This window comes from Anomaloglossus baeobatrachus, chromosome 11, assembly GCF_048569485.1.
Source record: "Anomaloglossus baeobatrachus isolate aAnoBae1 chromosome 11, aAnoBae1.hap1, whole genome shotgun sequence".
NCBI classification, from domain to species: Eukaryota; Metazoa; Chordata; class Amphibia; order Anura; family Aromobatidae; genus Anomaloglossus; species Anomaloglossus baeobatrachus.
Window position 1 is genome coordinate 121,056,044 of NC_134363.1, and position 27,818 is coordinate 121,083,861.

At 48.6% G+C, this 27,818-nt stretch overlaps 2 protein-coding genes across 2 annotated transcripts in view; both read left to right on the plus strand.

Annotated features, from left to right (window-relative positions):
- The first annotated feature begins 1,716 nt into the window (after positions 1-1,716).
- Positions 1,717-8,949, plus strand: UPK2 (uroplakin 2). The gene is made up of 5 exons (XM_075328299.1): positions 1,717-1,776; positions 4,190-4,321; positions 5,303-5,435; positions 5,544-5,602; positions 8,513-8,949. The coding sequence occupies exons 1-5, from the start codon at positions 1,725-1,727 to the stop codon at positions 8,647-8,649; spliced, it is 513 nt and encodes a 170-aa protein (XP_075184414.1). The 5' UTR covers positions 1,717-1,724; the 3' UTR covers positions 8,650-8,949.
- Positions 8,950-18,027: 9,078 nt separating this feature from the next.
- Positions 18,028-27,818, plus strand: part of CENATAC (centrosomal AT-AC splicing factor) — a 52,173-nt gene continuing 42,382 nt past the window's right edge. The window contains exons 1-4 of the mRNA XM_075327421.1: positions 18,028-18,203; positions 18,714-18,880; positions 22,566-22,664; positions 23,171-23,237. Coding sequence (XP_075183536.1) covers positions 18,084-18,203; positions 18,714-18,880; positions 22,566-22,664; positions 23,171-23,237 — 453 coding nt within the window. The 5' untranslated portion in view covers positions 18,028-18,083. The remainder of the gene's footprint in view (positions 18,204-18,713; positions 18,881-22,565; positions 22,665-23,170; positions 23,238-27,818) is intronic.

Below are 27,818 nucleotides of genomic sequence, written 5' to 3' on the forward strand. Positions count from 1 at the left end.
TCCAGTTCTTCCGATCACATCTCCAGTTCTCCTGATTACATCTCCAGTTCTTCTGATCACATCTCCAGTTCTTCTGATCACATCTCCAGTTCTCCTGATCACATCTCCAGTTCTTCCGATCACATCTCCAGTTCTCCCTATCACATCTCCAGTTCTTCCGATCACATCTCCAGTTCTCCCGATCACATCTCCAGTTCTCCTGATTACATGTCCAGTTCTCCTAATCACATGTCCAGTTCTTCCGATCACATGTCCAGTTCTTCCGATCACATGTCCACTTCTCCTGATCACATCTCCAGTTCTCCCAAACACATATCCAGTTCTCCCGATCACATGTCCATTTCTCCCAGTCACATGTTTATTTCTCCCAATCAGATCTCCAATTTTTTCTGATAACATCTCCAGTTCTCCTGATCACATATCCAGTTTTCCCGATCACATGTCCATTTCTCACAATCAACATATCCATTTCTCCCGATCATATGTCCATTTCTCCCGATCATATGTCCATTTCTCCCGATCATATGTCCATTTCTCCCGATCATATGTCCATTTCTCCCGATCATATGTCCATTTCTCCCAGTCACATGTCCATTTCTCCCAATTAGATATCCAGTTCTTCCGGTCACATCTCCTGTTCTCCCGATAACATGTCCAGTTCTCCCAATCACAAGTCCATTTCTCATGATCAGATCTCCAGTTCTTCTGATCACATCTCCTGTTCTCCCAATCACACCTTCAGTTTTTAAAACTTTTCATACATATTTATGAAAGCTGTCAGTAATCCATTTTCCCTGCTTTACATTTGTAAGATTCATACCTTGGGATCAGGGAATGTTCATACGATGCATTTTACAGTTCCAGTAAAATGAATTAACTTTCTGAAAGCTCCTGCCCCTACTGCTTTTTTCCTTGCGGATTTTAACCTTCAATGTGATTTTTTAACAAATCTGCAGTGCCATTTTGCTCAGCATTTTTGCAGTGTTTTTTACCAATTCAAATGTAAGGGGGGGAGGGGTAAGTAAAACCACAGTGAAAAATGCACATAAAAACACATTAAAAATACATTAAAAAATGCACATATTGTACGCTGTGTTTTTCCTAACAAGCAATGCAATATTCACAAAAAAAATTGCTGCAGAATCTCAAGTGAATATAGTGATTACTCCTAGATTGGATTAGCATTTCAGGCGTAAAAAGCGCCAGAACTTTTGCTTAATTTGATGGGTGGTCACGCCACGCCTTATCCTGACTCCCATTTTGGCAAAATTGTTTAAAGTGGTGTAAAAACGCCAAAAATGTATACATTTTTGTGCAATGTCTAATTGCACAATTTAAAAAAAATAAATAAATCTTTTTAAAGCCTTTTACTTCAGTTTTCTGGTGTAAATACATTGATGAATCTGTCCTTATGTGTTTTTCATAATAACAGACGATGATGCATAATAGTATGTGAGTGAAGATATCTATTATCTCAGGGGCTGTATATAATAATGTGGGTGTAAGGGGACACACATAGGTGGCTGATAAGGGGGTGAGGGTATGCTTTCTGAGGTCAGGGTGTGTTGGAAGTGGTGATTTTCCAGCATATCCACATTCTTTGCCCTTCTGCTCTCTGATTGGTCGGTTCGGGACAGGTGAAACTGTCTTGTAACACAGGTATCTATGTTTTCTTCATTTTACTTACAACCTGGGAACAAGCGCAGTTACTCCTTGGAGGCACCATGCTACTTCTAACCTTTTCCACTTTGCTTCTCATTTCCAGCTCATACGGACGTAAGTGAAGCAGCTACAGATCTGTAGATTTTTGCTAATACAAAATTAATAGTTTTATTTTGTTTTTTTATGTTTATGGAATTAGAAATGTAATATTTGGTTTGTCATTTTGGCTATTGCATAGTCTTTAAGGAATTGTAGCTGCATTTGCAGAATATACATAGGAAGCACATTGACTGACGTGTGTGACAATGTAGAGCCTGATCACAGGTACATGCACGAGTATGTGCATGGAGGAAGGGTGTGCAGTTGATTTTTGGTCTGGATTTTTGAGGCAGAATTTTTGTTGCGTGTTATGGTTGAAATTTGATAAAATCTCATGACCGGCCCTGCGGAGAATTCACATTTTTATTACGTCAATTTAAGTCTCGGATTTCACCCTTGTGTATTGTTGTAATTTGTAGCAAATCTGTAGAATTTTGCTGTGGATCAGTCCATAGTGGATATCCCCCTATACGCCACCCTGTTAGGTGGGTATCCACATACTTCATGGAATAATATAATGACCTAAATGGGAAAATAATTTTTCCTGAACACTAAAGGCCCTGTCACACACAGAGATAAATCTGTGGCAGATCTGTGGCAGATCTGTGGTAGATCTGTGGTAGATCTGTGGCAGATCTGTGGCAGATCTGTGGCAGATCTGTGGCAGATCTGTGGCAGATCTGTGGCAGATCTGTGGCAGATCTGTGGTTGCAGTGAAATTGTGGACAATCAGTGCCAGGTTTGTGGCTGTGTACAAATGGAACAATATGTCCATGATTTCACTGCAACCACAGATCTGCCAAAGATTTATCTCTGTGTGTGACGGGGCCTTTAGGCCATGTGCCCACGGGAGATCGTATCTGCGGAATTTTCTGCAGGTATTTCCGCAGGTTCAAGCAGCAACTCCCTGGTATCCGCAGCTATCCATTGATGCGGTATTTCTGCGGAATTGTTGTAATAACACAACTGCGGATTTCATGCGGAATTCCTGTGGATTTTCCGTCCTGTATCTCCATAGTGGAAAGGCAGGAATTCCGCAGATAATTCCGCATGAATAAGGCTATGTGCCCATAGGAGAATGTACCTGCGGATTTTTCTGCGTAAAACCCGCAGATTTTCTAGATAAATCTGCAGGTTTTACGCAAATACAGACACTTCCCATTTTATCCTATGGGATTTGAAGAGTGCTGTATCTATGCTGCAGTATTTATGGCTGTGGAAAATGATGCGGATGTCCCGCAGCCGCACTTAACTGCATGTCAAGTATTCATGCGGAATTATCTGCGGAATTCCTGCCTTTCCACTATGGAGATACAGGGCGGGAAATCCACAGGAATTCCGCACGAAATCTGCACTGTTTCCACTGGTTTACCGCAACAATACTGCAAAAATACCGCATCAATGGATAGCTGCAGATTCCGGGGAGTTGCTGCGTGAACCTGCGGAAATACCTGCAGAAAAGTCCGCAGGTAGGTTCTCCCGTGGACACATAGCTTAACTGACATGCAGTTACGTGCTGCTGCGGGAAATCTGCAGCATTTCCGTCAGCCGCAAAAAACGCAGAATTTTCCGCAGCCACAAAAACCGCAGCATTGATACAGCACTCCCCAAATCCCATAGGATAACATGAGTGTCTGTACTTGTGTAAACCTGCGGATTTATCTGAAAGATCTAGAAAATCTGCAGGTTTTCCGCAGCAAAATCCGCAGGTACATTCTCCCGTGGGCACATGGCCTTAGACATAATTTGGGTACATGATTATCGTGAATCAAGATTCCTGGGAAAATTGTGTAAAGTGGCTGCCGATCACTAGAGAAAAACGCTCCTTCGTTGTGTGAAATGATCTAATTTCTCCAAAAGATCCTCATTCTTGGCAGCGCTTTGTTGTGTGTATTGAATACGGAGAACCATGGCAGACTATGTGCGCTGGCCGGTCTATTACGCCGGTCTGTCTCTTTAAACAGACCTTTAAATAACAGCTGATCGGTAAATATTTATCAATTTTTGTTAACTTAATGTAAACGCAGCCTTAGGGCTCATTCCAACGTCCGGTTTCCGTGTACGAGTTCTATCCCTGTTTTTCACATATAATACTTATAATTAAGTCTAGGAGGCTGTTCATATGTCCTGACAGTGGTTTGCACAAAATTAGGGAGACATGTCGATTTTGATCAGAGTCTTGGCTCAGTGTCCCCCATACAAGTCTATGGGTCTGTGAAAATAATCAGACCGCACTGGGAACCATCTGTGTGTTGTCCATTTTTTCATGGACTCTTTCAGATCAGAAGGTTGGAAAAAAAGTCTATTAAGAAAAACTAATGAAACGCTAATGGTAAAAACTGACACTGATCAAACACTGATGAAAAACATTCATGAAACGAGGCCTGATTTTTGTGTATTAATTTCTTTTTTCTTTCTTTCACTACAGAGGATAACACAACTCTCGCCACTGGCATTGTCGACAATCCCCTGGGCTACACTGCTATCATAGCATTACCGTCCGCTTGCAAATACTCATTGCAGAGTGCAACACTGAACATAGGCGGCAATGCCACTCAAGGTATGGACTGCGCTCAACTTCTATTGCTCCGTATAAACAATTCTGAATTTCTTGACTTAGCAATTTGTTCAAGAGGATAAGCCTTGTTGGGATATTTCTTCAGCTCATCCTCTTACTTCTTCTTGGGTGAACAGTGCACCATTACAAGTGTCCGGCGGTGTAAGTGTGGCGTGCTGCTGAATGTTTGCATTCTCCTTGCACCACCATAGTCCGTCATAAGGCAAGATGTCGGTGCGTTGCTTCTGTTTGTATCCCGTACCTTCCCGAAGGGATATCTGGCTATTTTCCGTGTCGAGACTCCCAACAGAGGCTCCACGGACCTTTTTGATTTGCATACTTCCCAGGGGGCAATGCACCTAGGATTTCACTGTGTTGAGCGCCTTCGCTGGCTGCCGTCAGTGTTTTTTCTCTGGCTGATCTCCCCAAGATCAGTGATTGTTTTGTCTTTTTGGTCTACTAGGCATTGCTCCCACCTGGCCAGAATCCTACTCCACACTGATGAGGGGCAATACCCCGAAACAGCTGTCTGTGGATGGATATCTGGCCTTGGTATTTCCCTTGTCATATCTTTAAACTCGTCAAGAGCTGGATATTGACTAAAGGGGCCAATTAATATGGTGGTTATGGTGGTCTCCTAAAAAGAGACACTGCTTGGCTAGGTCCTTCCCGGAGGGATATCTGGCTGGTTTCCGTGTTGAGACTCCTAACAGAGGCTCCATGGACCTTTTTGATTTGTTGTATCCCGTGCTAGGCACAGCCACCATTTTTCCATTTCATGCTGGTTTTCATAAGTTATTTTTCACATTGCTGATGCCATGTGAGAAGATCACCCAACATAACATTTTGGGTTCAAAGTAGAGCTGTAGATCATCCAGCCTCAACCGGGTATACAACAAGTATTTATCGCATTGTTAACAATTTTTTTCATTGTTTTAGTACCTTCTTTAGTGTTTGTAACATCAACCTTATTTCTCCCTGCAGCGACCCCGTTTACAATGCCACAATGCCGTTTGAGACGTGACCTTATAATAGTCAACGACTCCCAAAATGGCAATGTGGCGACCGTCAATGTCGGTTACCAAGTTGTTGGCTTACAACCAAACCTAACCTACACGTGAGTATCACTGACAATCATTTTTATTTTTATTATGTAAACAAAAAAATAATTCTAAGAATAATTTGACCAATGTATAATTGGTATACGATTTGATTTCATTTACAGTGCCTGGTATACTATTAATGGAGCAGACTTCAATAAAGTTACATTCGCGACCAAAACCGGTAAGTGCAAAAAATTGAGTATGAAAACAAAAAATATCAAAACAATGCAAAGAACTATCCAATTATGTAAAAATAATGAGGAGAATCCAGCATCTGCCAAAATTGTAGAATAAAACATTGCCTTTATTTTCATCATTAAAATTGATAGAAAGAAATCCACTTTTAGGTAATTATATGGTTATTATTTTGTCTATGGTTTCTCTGCCCTTTGACCAATTACCCACGATTTATAATTTGCCTCTTTTGTAACTTTCTGTCAAATTGTGAGACTATGTCTTGATTAAGGACATTTGTTGCTCGAAACACATGGAGTTTTGTCTACCTTTACTGTCCATCTGTTTTTGATGTTTTTGGATCACTTTTAGGCCCGTTTCACACGTCAGTGAAAAACAGTGACGTTTTTCACTGGCGTGTAAAACACGCACATGTCCCTGCGTGTGCCGTGATTCACGGCACACGTGGGTTGTCTAAGTGCAATCCGGGCTCCGTTCTCCGTGGCCCGTGATTGCACTTAGAAAACAACTCACCTGTGCGCGCTCCCGCTGTCCATGGTGCTGATCGCTCCCGCGGTGCAGCATCCGGCCGGCGGTGACCCCCACAGCAGCTGCTTCCGGGTCGGCTGTGTCGCGCATAATGAATATGCGCGACAATAATGAGCCGGCTCAGAAGCAGCAAGCTGCACGGGCTGCAGAGGACATCGCTGGACGCCGGGTGAGTAAAAATGATTTTTATTTTAAAAGCACGTTTTTTTCTGGTACGTGTTTCACGGATCACACCACTGCGTGGTCCATGGAACATTAGTGATGCCAGAAAAAAATGGACATGTCTCCGTGCGGCAATCACGCACACGCGGGTACGCCGCACGGAGACACGTGCAGTGAAAAATCACTGACGTGTGAGCAGACCCATTCATTATAATGGGTCTGCGTATGTCAGTGATTCTGGTACGTTTTAAAAAAAGCACAAACGTACCAGAATCACTGACGTGTGAAAGGGGCCTAAATGACGAAAATAAAGGCGATGTCTCGATCTACAATTTTAGAGGATGTTGGATTTTTTCATCATTTTTGAATTCCTTGTACCTCACTCGTTCATGGATGATTTGTATCTGGTGAACTCACTATTCCCCTCTTTCTCTACCCCCTGCTTTTTCATTAAAGGGAACCTGTCACCAGATTTGGTGACTATAAGCTGTGACCACCATCAGTGAGCCCTTATATACAGCATTCTAACATGCTGTATATAAGAGCCCAGGATGCGGTGTAGAATGTAAAAATCACTGTATAATACTTACCTAAATGGTTGGTGTGAAACAGATGGGTTGGATGGGCGTCTCCGTTCTCCGGGTGCGGCGCCTCCTCTTTTGGTCATTTTTGTCCTCCATCTTCTGAAGCCTGGGTGCTGACGCGTCATATGTCATCCACACAGGCCGGCATTGAGGTCCTGCTCAGGGCACATCAAAGTGAGCCTGCGCAGGACCCTAGTGTCGGCTTGTGTGGACGATGTAGGACGCGTCATCCACACTACCTTCAGAAGATGGAGGACAAACATGGCCAAAAGAGGAGGCACCACACTTGGAGAACGGAGACGCCCATCTGACCCATCTGCTCATCACCGACTGATAAGGTATGTATTATAAAGTGATTTTTATGTTCTACACAGCGGCCGGGGCTCTTATATACAGCATGTTAGAATGCTGTATATAAGAGTCCACTGATGGTGGCCGCAGTTTATAGGCCCCAAATCTGCTGACAGGTTCCCTTTAACTATCCAATTATATATATTTTTATAACATAAGAAAACCATTCCCCACATGTCGATAATTAAGTTATGTGTAATAATTAGAGATGACACAAGTAACAAGTATTGAATATATGAAGAAAGAGAGATGCAAAAATCCAAGGAAAGTCATGACACCAGTTGAAATCTATAGGCCACTTTACACACTGTGATATTGTTACCGATATCGCTAGCGTGCGTACCCTCCCCCGTCGGTTGTGCGTCACGGGCAAATCGTTGCCCGTGGCACACAACATCGCTAACACCCGTCACACTACTTACCTGCCTAGCGACATCACTGTGGCCGGCGAACCGCCTCCTTTCTAAGGGGGCGGTTTGTTCGGTGTCACAGTGACGTCACTAAGCGGACGCCCACTAGAAGCGGAGGGGCGGAGATGAGCGGGACGTAACATCCCGCCCACCTCCTTCCTTCCTCATTGCCGGCAGCTGCAGGTAAGGTGAGGTTCCTCGTTCCTGTGGTGTCACACGTAGCGATGTGTGCTGCCGCAGGAACAACGAACTACATCGTACCTGCAGCAGCAACGATAATTGGGAATTAGGGGGGGATGTCACCGATTAGCGATTTTGAACGTTTTTGTGACGATTCAAAATCGCTCATAGGTGTCACACGCAACGACATCACTAAAGCGGCCGGATGTGCGTCACAAATTCGGTGACCCCCAACGAGATCACTTGAGCGACGTCGTAGCGTGTAAAGCGGCCTTATCAGTAATTAGAAAGCAATCCTGTCACTTAGAGAAAAATGTTATCATTTGGTTCCAGCTGGGTCATGGGAGTGGTCGACAGATATTAGGCCCTTTTCTCACTAGGACAGGTGATGACCTGGAAGGTATCAGTAGATATAACATCAACTCCCAATGCAGAAGTGATAGGAGCCAGCTTTCCATGTCTCCTATCTATCACTGATGGGCACCTTTTCAGTAAACTCATCCTCCCCCAAGCTAGTTCCCTACCCTCCAGCAGAGTGAGGGGCACATGGTATCTGGTGGTGGTCACTCTCAGTCATGGTCACTAGTGAATACAAAACTCATCCCTGATCACAGATGACATGAAATATATATGATGTTATGTACAGTACATATGAAATTACCAACTTTCCTTTCCTTACAGTTTTGCTGGCGCCACCATCTGACTTTAGGCGTAGTGGTGGGATGGTGGTGATTACAGTCATATTATCCATCGCGATGTTCCTGCTCGTTGTTGGACTGATTGTTGTGCTGGTGTTGAGTGGCCGAGGCAAGAAATAAGCTCTGAAATATCAGCATTGAGGATTCATCCACCTATACGGAGACTTATAAATTGTGGAACTGTTGCCATAAAGGACATAAAGACAAGAACACTGTAATCTCATCATGTCAATACCAAACCTGTCCTGCCGGGCGCGGAGTGTACATATTGCTACATACACCTTTCCCTATAATAATCGTGCAATGTATAACTCTGGGAAGGGGACGTTGTACAGATGGGTGAATGACGAGCATCGGTGCTCAGACGTTAGCTGGATTCTGTCAACTTTGATGAATATGTAATATAAAGTATTACATTGGTCGTTGTTTATTAAAAATGCTAAAAACTGATGAGTGCTGCAGTGTGAGTATTGATAATGATGTGAATATGTGGCGTAAATTTCAGAAACAAAGATATTATATGTCTAGTCTATAGATGTATGTTCTGTGACAGCTCAAAGTAGGTCGCTGTGAACACTTGTCGAAAAGTCCTACAAATTAACAGTTTTAAGGTTACACTGTTATCAACAATTTATGCGCAAAGCATTTTACAAATGAAAGGGGCTGTCCGATGCATCGTGAGTAGTGCCGCTATTGGAGCTACGAATCCCTCCCATGATGACGCCATCAGCAGGTATCATGCACATGTCCTCTTTTTTTTAAATAAGACACGTGTGCGATACCTGGTGACTATGCCCGTGTCGCAGGTGGTGTGTGGGGTCATCGGCACTGCTCACTTACCATGCAGATGTGAGCGGTGCTGGACGAGCCCTTCACACTACAAAGTCAGGCACAGGCAACAGATGCGGATTACCATACCATTACCAGATCCGGATTACCATAGTGGAAAGACTGCTTTGCAGACAATGGTGAGAGGGGGCAAAGGCATAAAGGGATTTTGCAGGACTATAAAATTACTGGCTAGACCATTAATTTCTCATTAATGAAGCTTTAATACCAGGCATGTTACACAATGAAGACGTTGCAGGCTGATTGGTTGATTGGAAGAGGTGGATATGGACCAATCTGATGTTAAAAAAATAACGGGCGTGCTTCTTCCTTCTCTAACCGTGTATATGACAGTGTAATGATATCCTCACCAATTGCCATCTTCTCCAGTTCCCAGCGCAGCTCCAGTTCTCTTTTCAGTCACATGACTTCTATCCCGACCAGCATCACACCGCTCTATGTGTGAGCCTAAAGGCGCTTTTACAATATAACTCTATGGAGCCTCGTTTTGAGCCTCATTCCTTAGACTTTTTTGTAAAAGCATCTTCCAGTTCACACATAAACCCCAGTGTGATATGAAGAGTCAGAATAGCCGTCACGAGTCTCCGAAGAGAACTGGAGCGGCGCTGGATTCTGGAGCGATGGCGATAGGTGAGGATATCAAAACGCTAACTCTACAGTAACATTTACATAGATTTCAAGAATAAAAAAATAACGGGAGTGTCTCTCTAAAGGGAAACTGTCACATGAAATAGCGCTATTAACCTGCAGATATGGGGTTAATCTTCAGGTTAAAGGGAACCTGTCAGGTGCAATATGTAGCCAGAACCACAAGCAGTTCTGGGTGTATATTGCTAATCCCTGTCTAACCGTCCCTGTATCTAGTAGCACACATAAAGAGATCTTTAGAAAAAGTATTTTTAAAGATTCTTTATAATATGCTAATGAGCGCGGGGACTAGTCCCATGGGTGTTACTGTACCGCCCCTGCAGCAGTCGGACTGCTCGGAACCGGGGTTACTGTGGCACGAGGGTCTCCGGACCCGGGGGCTCACGGGCACCGAAAATGAAAGGGGCTATTTACAGGGGGATTAGTGTTCGTGACGCCACCCGTGGTTTGTGGTAAGGGGAGTACCACCGCTGCCGATGGGAGTACCCGGGGGAGATGGAGCGGGGCAGCCAAATAACATTCTCTCCACGGGTAGGGTAGGCCCCGGGACTGGAGTAAACCAAGTCTCTAGGTGTCGCTGCAGCTCAGGGTAGCCCATCCAGGAATCCGTCCCCGTTGGTATTGCTGATGGTTCTGGACCTGCCTCCATGCACTATATTTAGATGTTCTAAGTGACCTCTCAGCCTGAAGCTTTCGGGGTCCCGCTCCCTACAATTAGTTAGAGAAGCCGTGCTCTCGATGGCTGACACTTGGGATCTCAGTGGGCCGCATAAGCTGGAAAGCCCTATCCCCCCTCGTTGTGCTGGTGCCTTCGATCTCTGAGCTCTTGGGAAAAGTCCATAAAGAGACTATCCTCCACAGGTGAATTATCAGGTTGCGTGAAGCTACTCCCTGATCTAGGGTCCAGTACCCCGCCGTGCTTGTCCGGTTACTAGATTTTCCGGTGCCGACCGTTCTCCAAAACTAAGTCTGGGCACCCTTCTCCAAAACCCTGCGACCGGGTCTCCGACTCCACCGGTCCCAGAGCACCGTCTGCGACCTAGTCAAAGTCTCCCAGAGAGCTCCAACTCCCTCAGCTCCTCACTCTCTGAGGGCTACCACTCAACTGACTATGTCCCTCCCACCAGCCTATCTGACCCCTAGGCGGGTGGCCCTTTTCCAGCTAGACCACCCACTGGTGTGCCTGGCAGGGTGTTGTGTGAGGTGTGGTTAGGATTTGAATGCTGATGGAGCAATACCAAAAGTTAGGATCCCAGAACCATGGAGGGTGAGTTCTGCACTGTAAGAGAAAGGAGTGCAGTTCTCTGTGACACCCTGACTTCCCCCGACTAGTCCGCCCTCTTAGCATGTTAGTATACCCACAAGGGCATACTAACATGCTATTCAATGCAGCGTCACCAGCGGTGATGCGCATACCTGTGTCTGCTGAGCTGAATGCCGGGCACTTCCGGTTATGTGCAGTATGAAGCCGGGTGTACGCGTCCCAGCTTCAGACAGGTCTAGTGCGCATAACCGAAAGTACCTGACTTTCAGCTCAGAGTTCACCGCGGACACAGGTACATGCATCACCACTGTTGATGCTCCATTGAAAAGCATGTAAGTATGTCCCTGTGGGTATACTAACATGCTAAAAGGGCGGCTAGTCGGGGGAAGAAACACCCTTGGGACTAGTCCCTGGCCTGATTAGCATATTGTAAAGAATCTTTAGAAATACTTTGTCTAAAGATCTCTTTATCTATGCTATTAGATACATGGATGGTTAGGCAGGGATTAGCCATATGTACCCAGAACTGCTTGTGGATCTGGCTGCATATTGCACCTGACAGGTTCCCTTTAATAGCGTTTGGAACTTGCCCAGCAGGGCAGTTACCAGTGTGATATGTGATGGTCACTCTCGGCTCTCCTGATGTCTGTGCAGAACTCTCAGGGCTTCAGCTTCCATCTCACAGGCAGCCATTGTGACAATATGGTTGTAACACAGCAGAGCTGTGAATGCTGCAGCAAATGTGTTTTTGTTACATGTCTCACACTGGTAACTCGCCCTTTTATTACAAATAATCTCTGGAGTCAGATTCTCACGCAGATCAGTGTCCGGCCCGTAGCCTGGAACAGCTCATTTACATATAGTGAAAAACATGGATTTCTCAGGAATAAGACAACGGAACGCAGATATCAAGGCATCATTTTATTCAGCTGCCTATAACCTACGTGCATATATAGACGGTTTAGGAGGGTTAGTCCTAGTGACAGATTCCATTTAAATACATCTTCATAATCTGACCTTTTCTCATCATTGAAATTGCAAAAGCTTTACTGTGGTTCTTATTCATTCTCCTCTGGACAACTGCAACTCTCTGCTGGTCAGTCTCTATCTACCCAACTTTCTCATTTCCAATCCGTCCTGAATTTGTCAGTCAGGTTCATGTTTCTGATCAGCCACTACACTAACGCCTCCACCTTGTGCCAGCATTGCACTGGTAACCAATCCGCTACAGAATACAATACAATCTTATATCGCTCGCCACAGAAGTATCACCATATATTTTCTCCCTCATCTCTGACTATCTCCCTACCGGTGCTCTCTGGTCTGCAACTGATCTAAGATTCACATCCTCAATAATCAGAACCTCCCACTTCTGTTTTCAAGACTTCTCTCATGCTGCGCCAGTTTTCTGGAATGTGTGACACCCCTGGACTAGTCAGTCGGAGAGAGTTAGTCAGTGAGTGGAGAAGGAGGTGGAAGTAGACCTCGAGCTGAGAGGAGCTCAGAGGAAGTCGGGAGTGGGGACTCCAGAAGTACTGCCTAGGTTGCAGACGGTGGTCTGGGCCTAGAGGAGTCGGACCCCCAGTTGCAGGGGATTGTGGCGAGGTGCTCGGACACGTCGAGGAGGACAGCCGGCAGCCTGGCTCTGTCACCGGTCCGGGACCGAAGGCACGATGAGGTACATGGACCCTAGGTCGGGGAGTAGCTTCAGGCAACCCAACAATTCACCTGAGACGAAAGGAGTCTTCATGATCCGTTCCCACCCGCTCCAGAATTGGGTCAATAGCAAAACGAGGGGGATAGGACTTTCCAACCAAAACGGTCCAGAAAATCCCAAGCGTGAGCCCTGAGAGCAAGCTCCCATACTTAGCCATAGTAGGGAGCGGGGCCCAGCTAGTTCCAAGCTACCGGGCCATCAAGTTGAAGTCTAAACTAAGTGCCAGGAGGCAGGTCACGGACCACCAGGCAGCACCACTTGGGGACGGGATCCGGACGAGCTTCCCTCAGCGGCAGCGGTACCCAGAGACTTGGTTTACCCGGTTGTCGGTGTCTGCTTATGAACTGAGTGAGTACGAGAGTGACTTCTGCATCCCCACGGCATACCCCCCTTCACCGAGTCCCGGGGCATCCCCTACCCATGGAGGGTTCCAACACCTTGCTGCCCCGTTCCATCATCCCCAGGTACTTCCAACAGCAGCGGTGGTACTCCTAATTACCACACACCACGGGTGGCGTCATGAACTATCACTCCCCTGTAAATACCCGCTTTTCATTCGAGTGGTCGCATGACCCCCGGGTCCGGAGACCCTCGAGCCACAGCGAACCCGGATCCGAGCAGCTCGGCTGCTTCTACTGGTGCGGTACAAATGCACAATCCCAGACAATCAGACTAATATCTAGCCCCCACATTTTTAAGTATGTCCTAAAACACACATATCTTCAGACAGGCCAATCACCTCAACTCACTAATCTAACTCTTCCCTGTTCCCAATTTCTACGTTTCTCTCAGAATCTGGTTTCTCCTATTCCTGTCTCCACATCCGTCATGTACCTGTGTCGCCCCCGCATCAGCAGCCTGCTGCTGCTGCTCGGATCCGGATCCGCGGTGGCTCGAGGGGTCTCCGGACCCAAGGGTCGGGGTCGCGTGGCCCCCCGAAATAAAGGGGGGTGGGGTGTATTTACAGGGGATGGTGTGTAAAGTTTGTGACGCCACCCGGGGAGCGTGGTAAGGTGTAGTACCACCGCTGCAATGGGGAGTACCCGGTGGCGATGGTGTGGGCAGCCAGATGTTTAACCCCTCCATGGGTAGGGGGAATGCCGCGGGACTCGGTGATAGTGTCGGGGAGGTGCCGTTGGGATGGTCAGGGACCACTTTAGTACTCACTCAGTCCAATAACGCTGACACCGACAACCATGGTAAACCAAAGTTCTTAGTACCGCTGCAGCAGGGAGGGAGCACGCCTGGATCCCGTGCCCGTTGGTGTTGCTTGTTAGCCTGTGGCCTTTTTCCATGGCACCTTCCTTCTAATTGGTCCCTTTAGAATAGAACTAATCGGATCCCGCTCACCAGCGTGGCTAACTGGGTGAGCTTGCTCTCAGGGTTCACGCTTGGGATTTTCTGGACTATGTAGTGGGAAAGTCCTATCCCCCTCGTTGCGCTAGTACCCCGATTTTGGAGCGGGTGGAGAACGGATCTTGAAGGCTCCGTCCTCGTCGGGTAAATTACCAGGACGCCTAAAGCTACTTCCTGGCCTAGAGTCCACGTACCCCGTCGTGTCCTGGCCCCTGCCTGGTGATGGCACAAGGCCGCCGGATGTCCTCCTCGACAGTCCGTGCCCCTTGTCACAATCCCCCTGCGACCGGGGTCCAGCTCCTACTAGGCCCAGACCAACGTCTGCCACCTAGTAAACCAAGGAGCCCAGCTCCTGACCTCCTCTCACTTTCACCTACAACACTACACTGTTCTACTCCTCACACTCCTGACCTCCCCTTAACCAACCCCCCAAGTGGGCAACCCTATTCCCTTCAAGTCAGCCACTGGTGTGTCTGGTGGGTGTGGTGCAGAGTGTTCCTAGGATTTTGATTAGCCTGTTCTTGGCAAAACCAAAGGTGAGGGACCCGTAACCAAGGAGGAGTTGGATATGTTGCCACGCTCGGGTCCGGGGCTTCTGCTGCTGCTGCTCGGTGGCTCGAGTGGTGGGCCGGACCCGGGGACTCGAGCAGCGCTCCTCACCCGTGAGTGAAAAGGGATGGTTTGTTTGGGGAGAGAGTTCGTGACGCCACCCACGGGACGTGGTGATGATGGCACCACCGCTGCTGGTGACGGGGATCCCGGGAGAGATGGTATGGGGCAACGAGGATGTTATCTCCTCTGTGGGTAGGGGTTGGTGATCCCGGGGCCCGGTGGTGTAACGGGGAGGCTGGATGGCTGGGGTGCAGGGTTGCAGGGGCAGCGCGGCGCGGTGCCGGATGGCACCGGTGTACTCACTCAGACAGTCAATGACAGAGTCTCTGGTATACCAAACGGCCGGATGGACGGGTCCCGCAGCCGGCTGCAGTGTTGTTGTTGTGCTCTCCGCGGACGGCTGATGGTGGCTGTCTTTCCCCGCACCTTTTAGAATGTTCTGACTCCTGTGGTTGCCCACCGGTAGTCCGCTCCTCGGCGTATAGGTGCCGTAGGAGCCCGTTTTGCCCGCAGGCACTGGCCCTTGGATCTCTAGCCTATGACGGTGGCTGTATATCCTCTCTGTGTGGACTATTGCCTTCTGTCGGGTCTTGGTTGTTGTGAAACCCCAGGGGTTCCTGTAACACTCGGATTTGACTATTGTCGGCGGCTCCAAGCCTGGTCGGGGTCCGATGGCCCTGCCTGTGTGCTTAGCTTCACTTCGCTCCCCGGTTCGGTACCGGCGGGCCAACGCCCAACCCCGGTCCTACGGCTCTGCAGTGTTCCGCTAACTCCAGCAGACGGCCACCACCGTCTGCCAACCTTGCTGTCAGTGCCTGGGTTCCTACCCAGTCACACGCAGACGTTTCACTCCTCTCACTTTCATCTTCTAAACTCATCTGTCTCTTTTCCCGCCTCCAGGCCTGTGAACTCCTCGGTGGGTGGGGCCAACCGCCTGGCTCCGCCCCACCTGGTGTGGCCATCAGACTCTGGAGGGAGGCAACAAGGGTTTTTGTCTGACTGGTGTAACTGTCTAGGGAAGGGGGTGTGTGTGTTGTTATGTCTGTGACTACCTGGCTAGTCCAGGGCGTCACATTGCCCCTTGGTAAAATGCAGACCGTCCGTGGGCTGCCCGTCCATCACCGGTTTTATTTTCTGTAAAAGATAAATTAACATGTAAACATTCAACATAAGCATACTTGTAGTTCTTCCCTTACGGGAGGCTCGGTACTTTAACTTTAGGTAGCTGGGGTTGGAGTGGTGATGGGACACTGCGCTATTAATTCATATATAGGTGCGGCTGTATGGAGTGGCTCATATACATGCGTGGCAGCTGTGTTATACTGCCAGTGTGGCGCCCCTGACCTGGTCAGGCACCACTGAGTACTGCACCCATGCTGGGGACAGTACAATACAGGTAATCCAGAAGGCTGACTGGGGTGTGGAACACAGGCGCATAGTGATCAGGTCTCACACATGTACCCATGAGAGGACCCCTGGGGATCCCAGGAGGGGGAAAAGCCTTCACCTTCACTGGAATAGTGGAGGGGGCCAAAAGCCTCCATCTCCTCTCAAGGGGTGTGGTAAGAGAATCTGGTTGCTAGGTGGCGTAGGCAAGAACAGGAGAGGAGGAGCAGTGAGCCAGTTCAGTGTAGAGTCCAGGGAGCTCGAGTGAGGAGCAGATCCCTGGGGCTGTGCAGTCTGACAGCGCCCGCGCAGTGGCTACTGACGGGGGAGAACGGTCAACTAGGAGGGCTACCCGAAATCCATCTTCAGCTAAAGAAGAGCACGGAGTGGGAAGTAAGGAGACTGCTAGAGAGAACCAGGCCCAAACGGGCGGCAGATCCCGAAGCGGAGATAGATCCAGCTTTCTTTTGCTAAACCTGCCGGTGTGGGGCTCTCAAAGCCCACGCCACAACACCACAAAAGCCGCAGCCACGTAGCCACAGTTAGGGCCCATAGCTCACAGGAGGCAAGCAGCTGGAGTGAGCTGGTCCAGGCCACAAGCAAACGGCAAACGAAGGGGAGTGAGGCTTCAGCAACTTCCCTGGGTGACCCCCATAGGGACTCAAAGTCGGGGTTACCCCAAACCACCAAGGGCTAAGGAAGGCGAGTTAGTAGTCACCCTCAGAAGTCAGCCTGAAGGACACCTGGTTCCCGCCTGGTTCATCCCAGCTACGCCCGGGTTACTCACCCTGCCACCTGAAGTGAGTAAAAACCCTGAAAGACATTCTGCCTGTGTGGAGTTATTCTGCGCCTTGTGGTACTACGCACCTACACAGGGCCCTGGGGCTTGCCTCACTCTCAGGAGGCTATTCCAACTAACTGCACTCACCATCAGCCCCAGGCGTCCCTCAACCTGCAGTGGCGGTCCCCACTGACCGCAATACTGAGAGTGGCGTCACGACAAGAAGAAGATCTCCTACCTGTGACCAGATCCAGCTGAGTGGAGTCCCTGAAGGTAATGCACCGACACAACACCGGTGGGGCTTCACACCAGCATACATATCTAACCGGAGCGAGCGCTGATCTCTGCTGTTTAACCACATAAATACCGCTCAATCAATGACAGATCATATACATGCGTGGCGGCTGTGTTATACTGACAGCGCACATTTCTAACAGCAGCAACAGGAGTGAGCTCTGATTTCTGCTATTTAACCACACAGATATTGGTCAATCAATGACAGCCGCCATTACATGGCTCAGCCCGACCCCTGGAGATCAGCTGTGGGTGGGCTGGTGTGCTTATCATGGTAGTGGGGCCTTTCTAAAGATATCAGTGAGCACATAACGATCAGCTTCTAATCAGGCGCCTGGTATTTGTAATGTCTTAAGTCAGCGCGACACCTAGCGTTCACTGCCTGATACTGCAGCAGCTCCGCCCGCCCACCAACAGCCTGTTACTGCAGCAGCTCCGCCCACCTACGGCTAACCAATGGCCGCAGGATGGTGAAACGGAAACGTGCGGCAATTGGCTATCGCAGTGGGCGGAGTCTCTGATGTACAGGCTTGTTTTTCATTTCGCGCTGCACAATTGGCTACTGTGAGGTCAGCTGACGTTGTGTGTGTGTGAGCGTAGCCCCACCGGACTTGTTGACGTTTTTACAGCTGGAGAAACCTGGGAAGATGGCGGTGTACGAGTGCGCGGTGTGTCGTAGGACTGTATTCTCAGGGCGCAGGAAACACGTCTATGAGAAAGGTCACCGGCAGCGGCTGACGTGTGTGCTCCGGGCATTCAGCGACAAGGTGATGTATAGAGAGGAAATGGCGGCTCAGCACATAGGATGGCACAGACCGGGTGTGTGTCCCTGCGTATAACACTGGCTGCACTGGTTTTCCCAATCAGAACGCAGCTTTCAATTTCTCAAGGCAATGTAGAAAATAAGAGCAGTACTGTGATTGGCTGTAGCGTGGCGCCCCTGTTAGAGCGTTGTGCCCCCAGTGTATCTATAGTGAGTGCAGGAGCTGCGGTCACACCTTGTTCCTGTAGAGAAATACTGGATTTGCAATAATTGGAGCTTTTGCATTGTGACCCACGAGCTTCAAGTTATTCTACTGGTGCCCCCCCCCCCGTGTGGACAGCTGCACTCGTATACCACCCCCCGCGCACATGTATGGCACCCCCGCGCACGCGTGTTGCACCCCGCACGTACGCCCCCCCCCCCCCCCCCCCCCGCGCTCTCGTATACCACCCCCCCCCCCCCCCACGTCCTCGTATATTGCACTGACCGTCTCCTCTATACGATTTTCTTATAGGTGGCTGCTGCACGGAAAATGATTAAAAGGGCCACGGTGGTAAAGTATGACCCTCAGGAGCATGAGCAGAAGTTCTGGTGTCACTGCTGCGGGGACGAAGTGAGGAAGCACACAAGTGACGGCAGCCTGACCGTGCTGTTTGGGGGGATGCTGGAGCACATGCACAGGTATGGCAGCACTAGTATATGTCACATGGTGCCTGTATCACTCCCTGCACACTGAAGGGCTATCCTGAAGTTTGGAAGTTATCCCCAACACATAGGATTGGTGATAACGAGTGATGATTGTGCTCGTTGCTCCATCAAAATTCTGAGTTTGAAAATGTTCTAATTTCTCATTGACGTCCATTGTACTTGAGTCACGCCTAAAGCACCTCAATGCTTGATCGAGTAATGGGCAGTGGTGAGCACGCTCGCTCATCACTAGTGATAACTTCCTGGCTACTGGGGATCTGTTCAAAGGCTCCCCCCCCGATACTGAGAGCCTCATGTGAATGGAGAGGAGGTCGATCATGCCTGTGCCACTCCATTATGGGAGTGCTGGAGATTACTTAATGCTGTGCTCATCAATCTGACAGTTCCATAGAGAATGAATGGAGCTGCAGTTTTCATTGACTACCGCTCTAGTCACATGAGGTTCTCTGGACAGATGGGAGCTGTAGTAGTCAGTCCCCGCCCCCCAAGTGATCGTGGAGTTATTCCCTATCCTATGGGTTGGGAATAACTTCCATCCTTGAGGATACCATTTTATGATTTCTCTCTTCCACCTTGGTTTTGCCATAGTCTGATTTCTGCTGTGGAAGGTGATTTGCATGTGGATGGGTCCCATTCTAATTCTCTAATTGTATTATCTGCTTACCACCAAGTGACCCCATTCAGATAATTGGAACTGATGTAAGGGGTGCTTCACACACAGCGAGATCGCTACCAAAATCGCTGCTACGGTTTTTGTGACGCAGCAGTGACCTCATTAGCGATCTCGCTGTGTGTGACACTGAGCAGCGATCTGGCCCCTGCTGTGAGATCGCTGCTCGTTACACACAGCCCTGGTTCGTTTTTTTTTATTCTTGCTCTCCTGCTGTGAAGCACACATCGCTGTGTGCGACAGTGAGAGAGCGACGAAATGAAGCGAGCAGGGGAGCAGGAGCCGGCATCTGCAGTAAGCTGTAAACATCGGGTAACCAAGGTGGTTACCCGATATTTACCTTAGTTACCAGCCTCCGCAGCTCTCACGCTGCCAGTGCCGGCTCCTGCTCTGTGCACATTTAGCTGCAGTACGCATCGGGTAATTAACCCTATGTGTACTGTAGCTAGGAGAGCACGTGTGTGCGCGGCTCCCTGCTCTCTGCACATGTAGCGACGCTGATTCGGCTGCTGTGTTTGACAGCTAAGCAGCGATCATAACAGTGACTTACTAGGTCGCTGTTACGTCACAGAAAATGGTGACGTAACAGCGACGTCGTTATCGCTGTCGCTATGTGTGAACCCAGCCTAAGTAATCTGCTGGGTGTTATTTCACCTATTAGGCTTCATTCACTTGTCTGTGTGTTGGGGTGGGGTCTGAGCAAGGCTTTGGCGGGACTGGCGCTGGTTTCCGGGCCTTGGCGGGGCTGGCGCTGGTTTCCGGGCCTTGGCGGGGCTGGCGCTGGTTTCCGGGCTTTGGCGGGGCTGGCGCTGGTTTCCGGGCCTTGGCGGGGCTGGCGCTGGTTTCCGGGCCTTGGCGGGGCTGGCGCTGGTTTCCGGGCCTTGGCGGGGCTGGCGCTGGTTTCCGGGCCTTGGCGGGGCTGGCGCTGGTTTCCGGGCCTTGGCGGGGCTGGCGCTGGTTTCCGGGCCTTGGCGGGGCTGGCGCTGGTTTCCGGGCCTTGGCGGGGCTGGCGCTGGTTTCCGGGCCTTGGCCGGGTTGGCGCTGGTTTCCGCGCCTTGGCCGGGCTGGCGCTGGTCTCCGGACTTTTAGCCTTGTGCCCATATATAAGGCTGCTGTGTTGAGATCAGGAGACAATCGGCCAGACCGTACGCCATGGTCCATTCTCAGGCCCCAAAACAAGGATGTGTGAATCCAGCCTAAGGCCTCGCTCACACTGGTATTATAAAAAAAAAAAAAATTGGTCCCAGTTTCTTCCAGGAGAGTTGAACTAGTGAAATCAGTTTGGTATTCTGTGCTGTTTGAGTGTGTGATTTATTTTTCTCGCCTAGCATCCATATGTAATGCATTTTTTTTCTCAGCAGCTATTATTCTACAATCATTTACAGTGTTTTATGCTACAAAAGGGTGATGTATCTGTAAGAATTGAACGTCCTACAGATGGGTCATTTGTGTTTTTGTTTCCCCTCTCGCACCTATAGACTTGTATTGATTAGTCTCGTCTGATATACACAACCATACGCAAGATTATGCTATTTTTTTTTAGCATAGAGGGGAAAAAAAATCACAGATCAGCGCTGCCTCATTGAATAACAAGTGCAATTTTTATTTATTTTTTTTTTCTCTTCTCACATTGCACTTATCTGTTTTACACGCCGGTGTGAGCGAGCTCTAAAGGTGATATTCACATTGACACGTCTCCCCTTCAGTAGCTGTAGCGATCGATGCATTTGAACAGATTTAGAAATCTAAATATTATATCTGTTTCTCTAAAGGTCCATTTCCACTGCATGATGGGCTGACGCAGGTGATCCTAGGAAGGCTCATGTCACAATAACATTGCAGTGTACACAGCCTGCTGAGTCAGCAATCGCTTGTTTGTTGTGTGAATTGATCTTTTGATTGGACAAGAGATCATCATTCTCGGCAGCACATCATGTTGTGTAAACAGGTCCTGTGCTGCCGAGAGCCAAGGCAGCCTATATCTACTGGCCGATCTGTGTGTGTGTGTGTGTGTGTGTGTATAAGCACAGTAATAACCAATCAGTAATGGTTTACTGATCAATATTCATTTTGCTGAGATTAAAGCTGCCATGAATTCATTATTACCTTTGGATCCATTTGTTTTAGGCTGCTTTCATACTACGTTTTTTTAGCATGCGTCATGAACATTTTTTTGCTGTAAAAGTGGATCCTATTTTTACAAAGAAAAACGCATGCAAACGCATGTTATTTTGCAGGATCCGGTCACTTGAAGTTTATGGGCGGGCATTGGAGTCATGTGATCGGGAGTGAGGGGAACTGAACGTGATAGACTGGGAGCCGGCATCTGACAGCTGCGGATGCTGGTAACCAAGGTAAAAATCTGGTAACTAAGCGAAGTGCTTTGCTTGGATACCTGATATTTACCTTGGTTACGAGTGTCCACAGCTGCTAGGAGCCGGGCTGCCTGCTCCCTGCACACGTAACCAAGGTAAACATCGGGTAACTAAGCGAAGTGCTTTGCTTGGTTACCCGATATTTACCTTGGTTACGAGCGTCCGCCGCTCTCAGGCAGGGGAGGGGGAGAGAGGGAGGGGGAGAGAGAGAGACTGATCACGCCAGGCTGGATTCTGGGCATGCTCAGTAGAGCAAGCAGAATCCTGTCTATCAGCATGCCAGCGTTCACATGCGTTTGCGTGCAGTATAGTCAGGATCCAGTGAAAAACAGTATTTGGACGCAGCTCAAAAACGCTACAAGTAGCGTTTTTGAAAAAAGTTAAAAAACTGCAAGTCGCTGGATCCTCACTATAACGCACGCAAACGCAGGTGAACGCAAGTTGAGGCGAGTCCATTGCAAATGCATTGAAATGAAAACGCATTTGCACTGGATCCGTTTTTGCGTTAAAAAAACCGTTCATGACGCATGTTAAAAAAACGTAGTGTGAAAACAGCTTTATCTGCATAAAAAAAAAATAAAATCATGTCTAAAATGTGACCATTTCCTTTCAGGCCAGAACATGTTCGAGCAGTCCACTCATACTGGTGGACACATCAGGGGGAGGTGAAGCTGAAGGCGCAGTTTATTCTTACGGAGGATGAGTATGAGCGGTGAGTGCTTCCTGTTTTCTAAAATGACACTACATAACTTTTATTACAGAACGTAAAACCTATAGAGTAAATCCGCAGTGCTGGATGTCCGCACTGCACCTGGATAAAGTCTCTATAGTCCATGTAATAATACAAGGAATAGATAAGTGGAGCGGGCACGTCGGTGTGCACCATCACTACATGTAATAGAATAGAGGGGGGAGAGAGATGCACAAGCACATTTGCTTGTTCTGGACAGTCATTCTATGCTGATAGTCCCTTTAAATTCTGATACATTGCAGCACTTGAGCTCTCAAATACACCTTTCTGGTCTCTCTCCCTCTTTCTCCTGCCAGTGATTGACCTGCACACTGCCGGTCAGTTCAAAAGTGCCTTGATCTGGTGATCAGTGCGGGTACCGTTGGTTGGACTCCCCACAATCTGGAAGATATTACCTATCCTCCTGATTGGTGTTAATACTTTTTTCAATACCTTAAGGTCTTTGTAATTTTTCTTCCTGTCCATAGGTTCAAGTTGTCAGTCACCAAAGCCTTGGAAAACTATGAGGAGACAGAAGACACTCTCGTAAAGCAGGTAATGAAGAAGCCGAGTGAATCCTTCATTTTTATATTGCCAATGAAATTTGAATTTCGAGACAGGACGGGTTCGGGTACAGAAGACAGTCAAGACGGGTTTGGGGTACAGGGGACAGACCGCCTTATAGGAGAAAACACCTTAAACTAGAAGTCCCAGAGAGGGGTCATTTAACATTTCTACCATTGGAACCCTATGGAGCTCAAAATTCCTGGGACTTCTAGTGTTAACGACCGCTGGCAGTAATATTACGTCCTAGCGGTCATAGTGTTGCTGCCCATGGTCTGCTGCCGGCAGCAATCGGCGCACATCTCAGCTGATTTTTACAGCTGAGATGTGTGCCTGCTAGACACGAGCAGAATCGTTATCTGCCTGTGCCGTTTAACACCTTAAATGGCGCTGTCAATATGTGACATTGCCATTATCATGGCATCGGCGGTAAACATTTACTCACCGGCCGATACCGTGAGTCATGTGACGTGATGACGTGACTTCCGGTTGTTGTCATGGTAGCACAGGGTCATGATGTGAGTACTCCTGTAGCTCACATGACTCACTTTCAGTTTCACCCGGCCCAGAGCTGGGTGAGACAAGAAATGAGCATATCTGCTATTCACAGCTGTGTAGCTGTGATCAACAGATATGACAGAGCGATCAGATTGCTGATTCATTAGGGGACTAGTAAAAAAAAAAAAAAAAGTTTTAAACAATTTTTAAAAAAAATTAAAAACCTAAAAGTTCAAATCACCCCCCCCTTTCACCGCATTGAAAATTAAAGGGTTAAAAAAATTAAAAATATACACGTTTGGTATTGCCATGTTCAGAAATGCCCAATCAAAATATAAAATCAATTAATCTGATCAGTAAACTGTGTAGCGTCAAAAAAAAATCCAAACGCCAAAATTACGTCTTTTAGTTGACACAAATTTTGCGCTAAATGCAATGACAGGCTAACAAAACGTAGCATCTGCGCAACATGGTATCTTTAAAAACGTCAGCCTGAGACACAAAAAATAAGCCATCACTAAGCCTCAGACCCTGAAAAATGAGAACTCTACAGGTCACCGAATATGGCGTAAAACGTGCGCCACTTTTTTCAGACAATCTTCTGATTTTTAACCCCTTAGATAAAAGTAAACCTATACATGTTTGGTGGCAACGAACTCGCACCGACATCAGGCATCACACGGACACCTGGGTTTTACCAAATAGTGAACACAGTGAATAAAATATCTCAAAAACCATAGTGCTATCGCACTTTTTTTTGCAATTTTTCCGCATTTGGAATTTTTTTTGCCGTTTTCCAGTACACTATATGGTACATTGATTTCATTTAAAATTACAGCTCGTTCCACAAAAAAATGAGCCCTCACATAGCCATATTGACTGAAAAATAAAATAGTTATGTCTCGGAACAATGGCGAAAAAAAAAATGGAAAGCAAAAAATCTGCCAGTCGTGAAGGGGTTAATGAGACCCAACCAGCAGGCTTTTCATATATAAAGTAAAGCCAGTGCTATACTGGTGCTAGGATGCTGAATGTAACCATAGCTTTTGTTCAGAGATTGAATGTTTTATTTCAGAAATATGTGCAAGTAAAGTTCCAGCAATGCACTATTTGATTGACAGGTGCAACAGGAAGGGATTATATGGGTTGGGTTTTGCTATCTATTCCTGTCCCTGTATGCCTGCCTGGACTTGGTAGATGCTAAACTGTATGGGCTCCCTGCCTGGTGGAGGAAGCAGTACAGTGCAGGAACACCAATGTTATATAGGTGGTCACTTTTTTTCTTTGTCGCTCCTTATTGGGAGACCCAGACAATTGGGTGTATAGCTATGCCTCCGGAGGCCACACAAAGTATTACACTAAAAGTGTAAAGCCCCTCCCCTTCAGCCTATACACCCCCCGTGCAGGCACGGGCTCCTCAGTTTTTATGCTTTGTGCGAAGGAGGTCAGACATCCACGCATAGCTCCACAGCTTAGTCAGCAGCAGCTGCTGACTATGTCGGATGGAAGAAAAGAGGGCCCATAACAGGGCCCCCAGCATGCTCCCTTCTCACCCCACTCTTGTCGGCGGTGTTGTTAAGGTTGAGGTATCCATTGCGGGTACGGAGGCTGGAGCCCACATGCTGTTTTCCTTCCCCCTTAGGGCTCTGGGCGAAGTGGGATCCCATCGGTCTCCAGGCACAGGAGACCGTGCTCCATCCACAGCTCCTGAGGACTCTGCTGGATAGGAGCCGAGTATCGTTCAGGGACATGGCCCTGCTACTTTGAGGTACTCTGTGTCCCCGTGGGGACCGCGCACAGCAACACTCCAGCATTGCTGGGTGTGCTAGTGCACCGGGGACCGCAGCGCTGACTGCGTTTGTGCCATTACACACTGCAGCGTCGCTGAGTGTGTTACTGTATGGGGACTGCCGCGCTGACCGCCGCTGCCATTGTTTTCACTGCGGCGCGGCTGGGACTGTTAGTGCGCCGGGGACTTCCGCGCCGACCGCGCTTATACGGCGGCCGCGCTTATAACTTTAGTCCCCGGCTTTTGCGGCCTAGTCTCATTCTTTTCCCGCCCCCAGGCCTGCCAGTCAGGGGAAGGGCGGGACGCTGTGAGGACGTCAGCAACTGAGGCTGGAGCATGCTTTGCATACTCCACCCCCCTCACTCTGCACAGTGGGGCACCAGATTCCCGCACTTTCTAGGGCACGCCCACGGCCCCCTCCTCTCCTCAGGACGCCGGCAGCCATTCCTGTCAGCTCTGCTAACGCTGGAGAGGGGAGACAAGCTCAGGGAGACCCAGGCAGGAATTCTGGTGCCCACACAACCGCCTTGCGCGGGCGGTAAGCAGCACCTGTGGCGCTGGCCCCACTAGTGCATAAGTGTACTTATAGATTATATGATTATACGCTATACTTTACACTGTATGGTGCACGGTTGATTTTTGGCTATATACCCTCCTGTATTGCTCAGAGGAGACAACAGCATGTCGTCCATAAATAGCAAGGGTGCCAAAGCACAGACTTACTATGCTGCCTGTGCAGCATGTACGGCTATACTGCCGGCAGGTTCCACTGACCCTCATTGTGTGCAATGCTCGGCCCCTGTAGCACTTACTCAGCCGGAGCCTCTGCTAAGGGTGGCACAGGGAGAACCACCTGTTAACACTGTCCAGGTGACAGGGACGGAGTTTGCAGTTTTTACTGAAAGGCTTTCTGAGACTATGGCTAAGATATTAGAAGCCTTGCAGTCCAGGCCGGCATCTCAAGCCACTGTGGAATCATTGCCCCCTGGTCCCCCTCAGTTGGAACAACAATGTTCTTCCGGGGTGTCTCATAGATCCCAGGGTGAGGTCTCTGACATGGAACGCAGCCCCAGACCGACTAAGCGAGCTCGCTATGATATCCCCTCGACATCATCACAATGTACAGGGTCTCAGCGAGAAGACTCTCTGTATGATGAAGAGGAGGTAGCTGATCAGGATTCTGATCCTGAAGCCGCTCTCAACCTTGATACTCCTGATGGGGACGCCATAGTGAATGATCTTATTGCGTCCATCAATGAAATGTTGGATATTTCTCCCTCAGCTCTTCCAGTGGAGGAGTCAGCTTCTCAGCAGGAAAAATTCCGTTTCAGGTTTCCTAAGCGTACAAAGAGTATGTTTCTGGACCACTCTGACTTCAGAGAGGCAGTCCAGAAACACCGTGCTTGTCCAGATAAGCGTTTTTCCAAGCGCCTTAAGGATACACGTTACCCCTTCCCCCCTGACGTGGTCAAGGGCTGGACTCAGTGTCCCAAGGTGGATCCTCCAATCTCCAGACTGGCGGCTAGATCCATAGTTGCAGTGGAAGATGGAGCTTCACTCAAGGATGCCACTGACAGACAGATGGAGCTCTGGTTGAAATCCATCTATGAAGCTATCGGCGCGTCTTTTGCTCCCGCATTCGCAGCCGTATGGGCACTCCAAGCTATCTCAGCTGGTCAGGCGCAAATTGACGCACTCACACGTACTTCTGCGCCGCAGGTGGCGTCCATAACCTCTCTAACGTCGGCATTTGCGTCCTACGCTATTAATGCTGTTCTGGACTCTGCGAGCCGTACGGCGGTTGCAGCCGACAATTCGGTAGCAATACGCAGGGCCTTGTGGCTACGGGAATGGAAGGCAGATTCGGCTTCCAAAAAGTGCTTAACTAGTTTGCCATTTTCTGGCGACCGTTTATTTGGTGAGAGATTGGATGAAATCATCAAACAATCCAAGGGAAAGGAAACATCCTTACCCCAGGCCAAACCAAAAGCACCCCAACAAAGGAGAGGACAGTCGAGGTTTCGGTCCTTTCGGGGGGCGGGCAGGTCCCAATTCTCCTCGTCCAAGAGGCCTCAGAAGGATCAGAGGAACTCCGACGCATGGCGGTCTAAATCACGCCCTAAAAAGACCGCCGGAGGTGCCGCTACCAAGGCGGCTTCCTCATGACTTACGGCCTCCTCACACCACATCCTCGGTCGGTGGCAGGCTCTCCCGCTTTTGCGACACCTGGCTGCCACAAGTAAAAGACCGTTGGGTGAGAGACATTTTGTCTCACGGTTACAGGA

Excerpts from the sequence above, each read along its gene's own strand:
- UPK2 (XM_075328299.1), top strand. The coding sequence starts at position 1,725 with ATGCTACTTCTAACCTTTTCCACTTTGCTTCTCATTTCCAGCTCATAC. Across the intron at positions 1,777-4,189 it reads CATTTCCAGCTCATACGGAC|AGGATAACACAACTCTCGCC; the intron begins GTAAGTGAAGCA and ends CTTTCACTACAG. Across the intron at positions 5,436-5,543 it reads CAACCAAACCTAACCTACAC|TGCCTGGTATACTATTAATG; the intron begins GTGAGTATCACT and ends TTTCATTTACAG.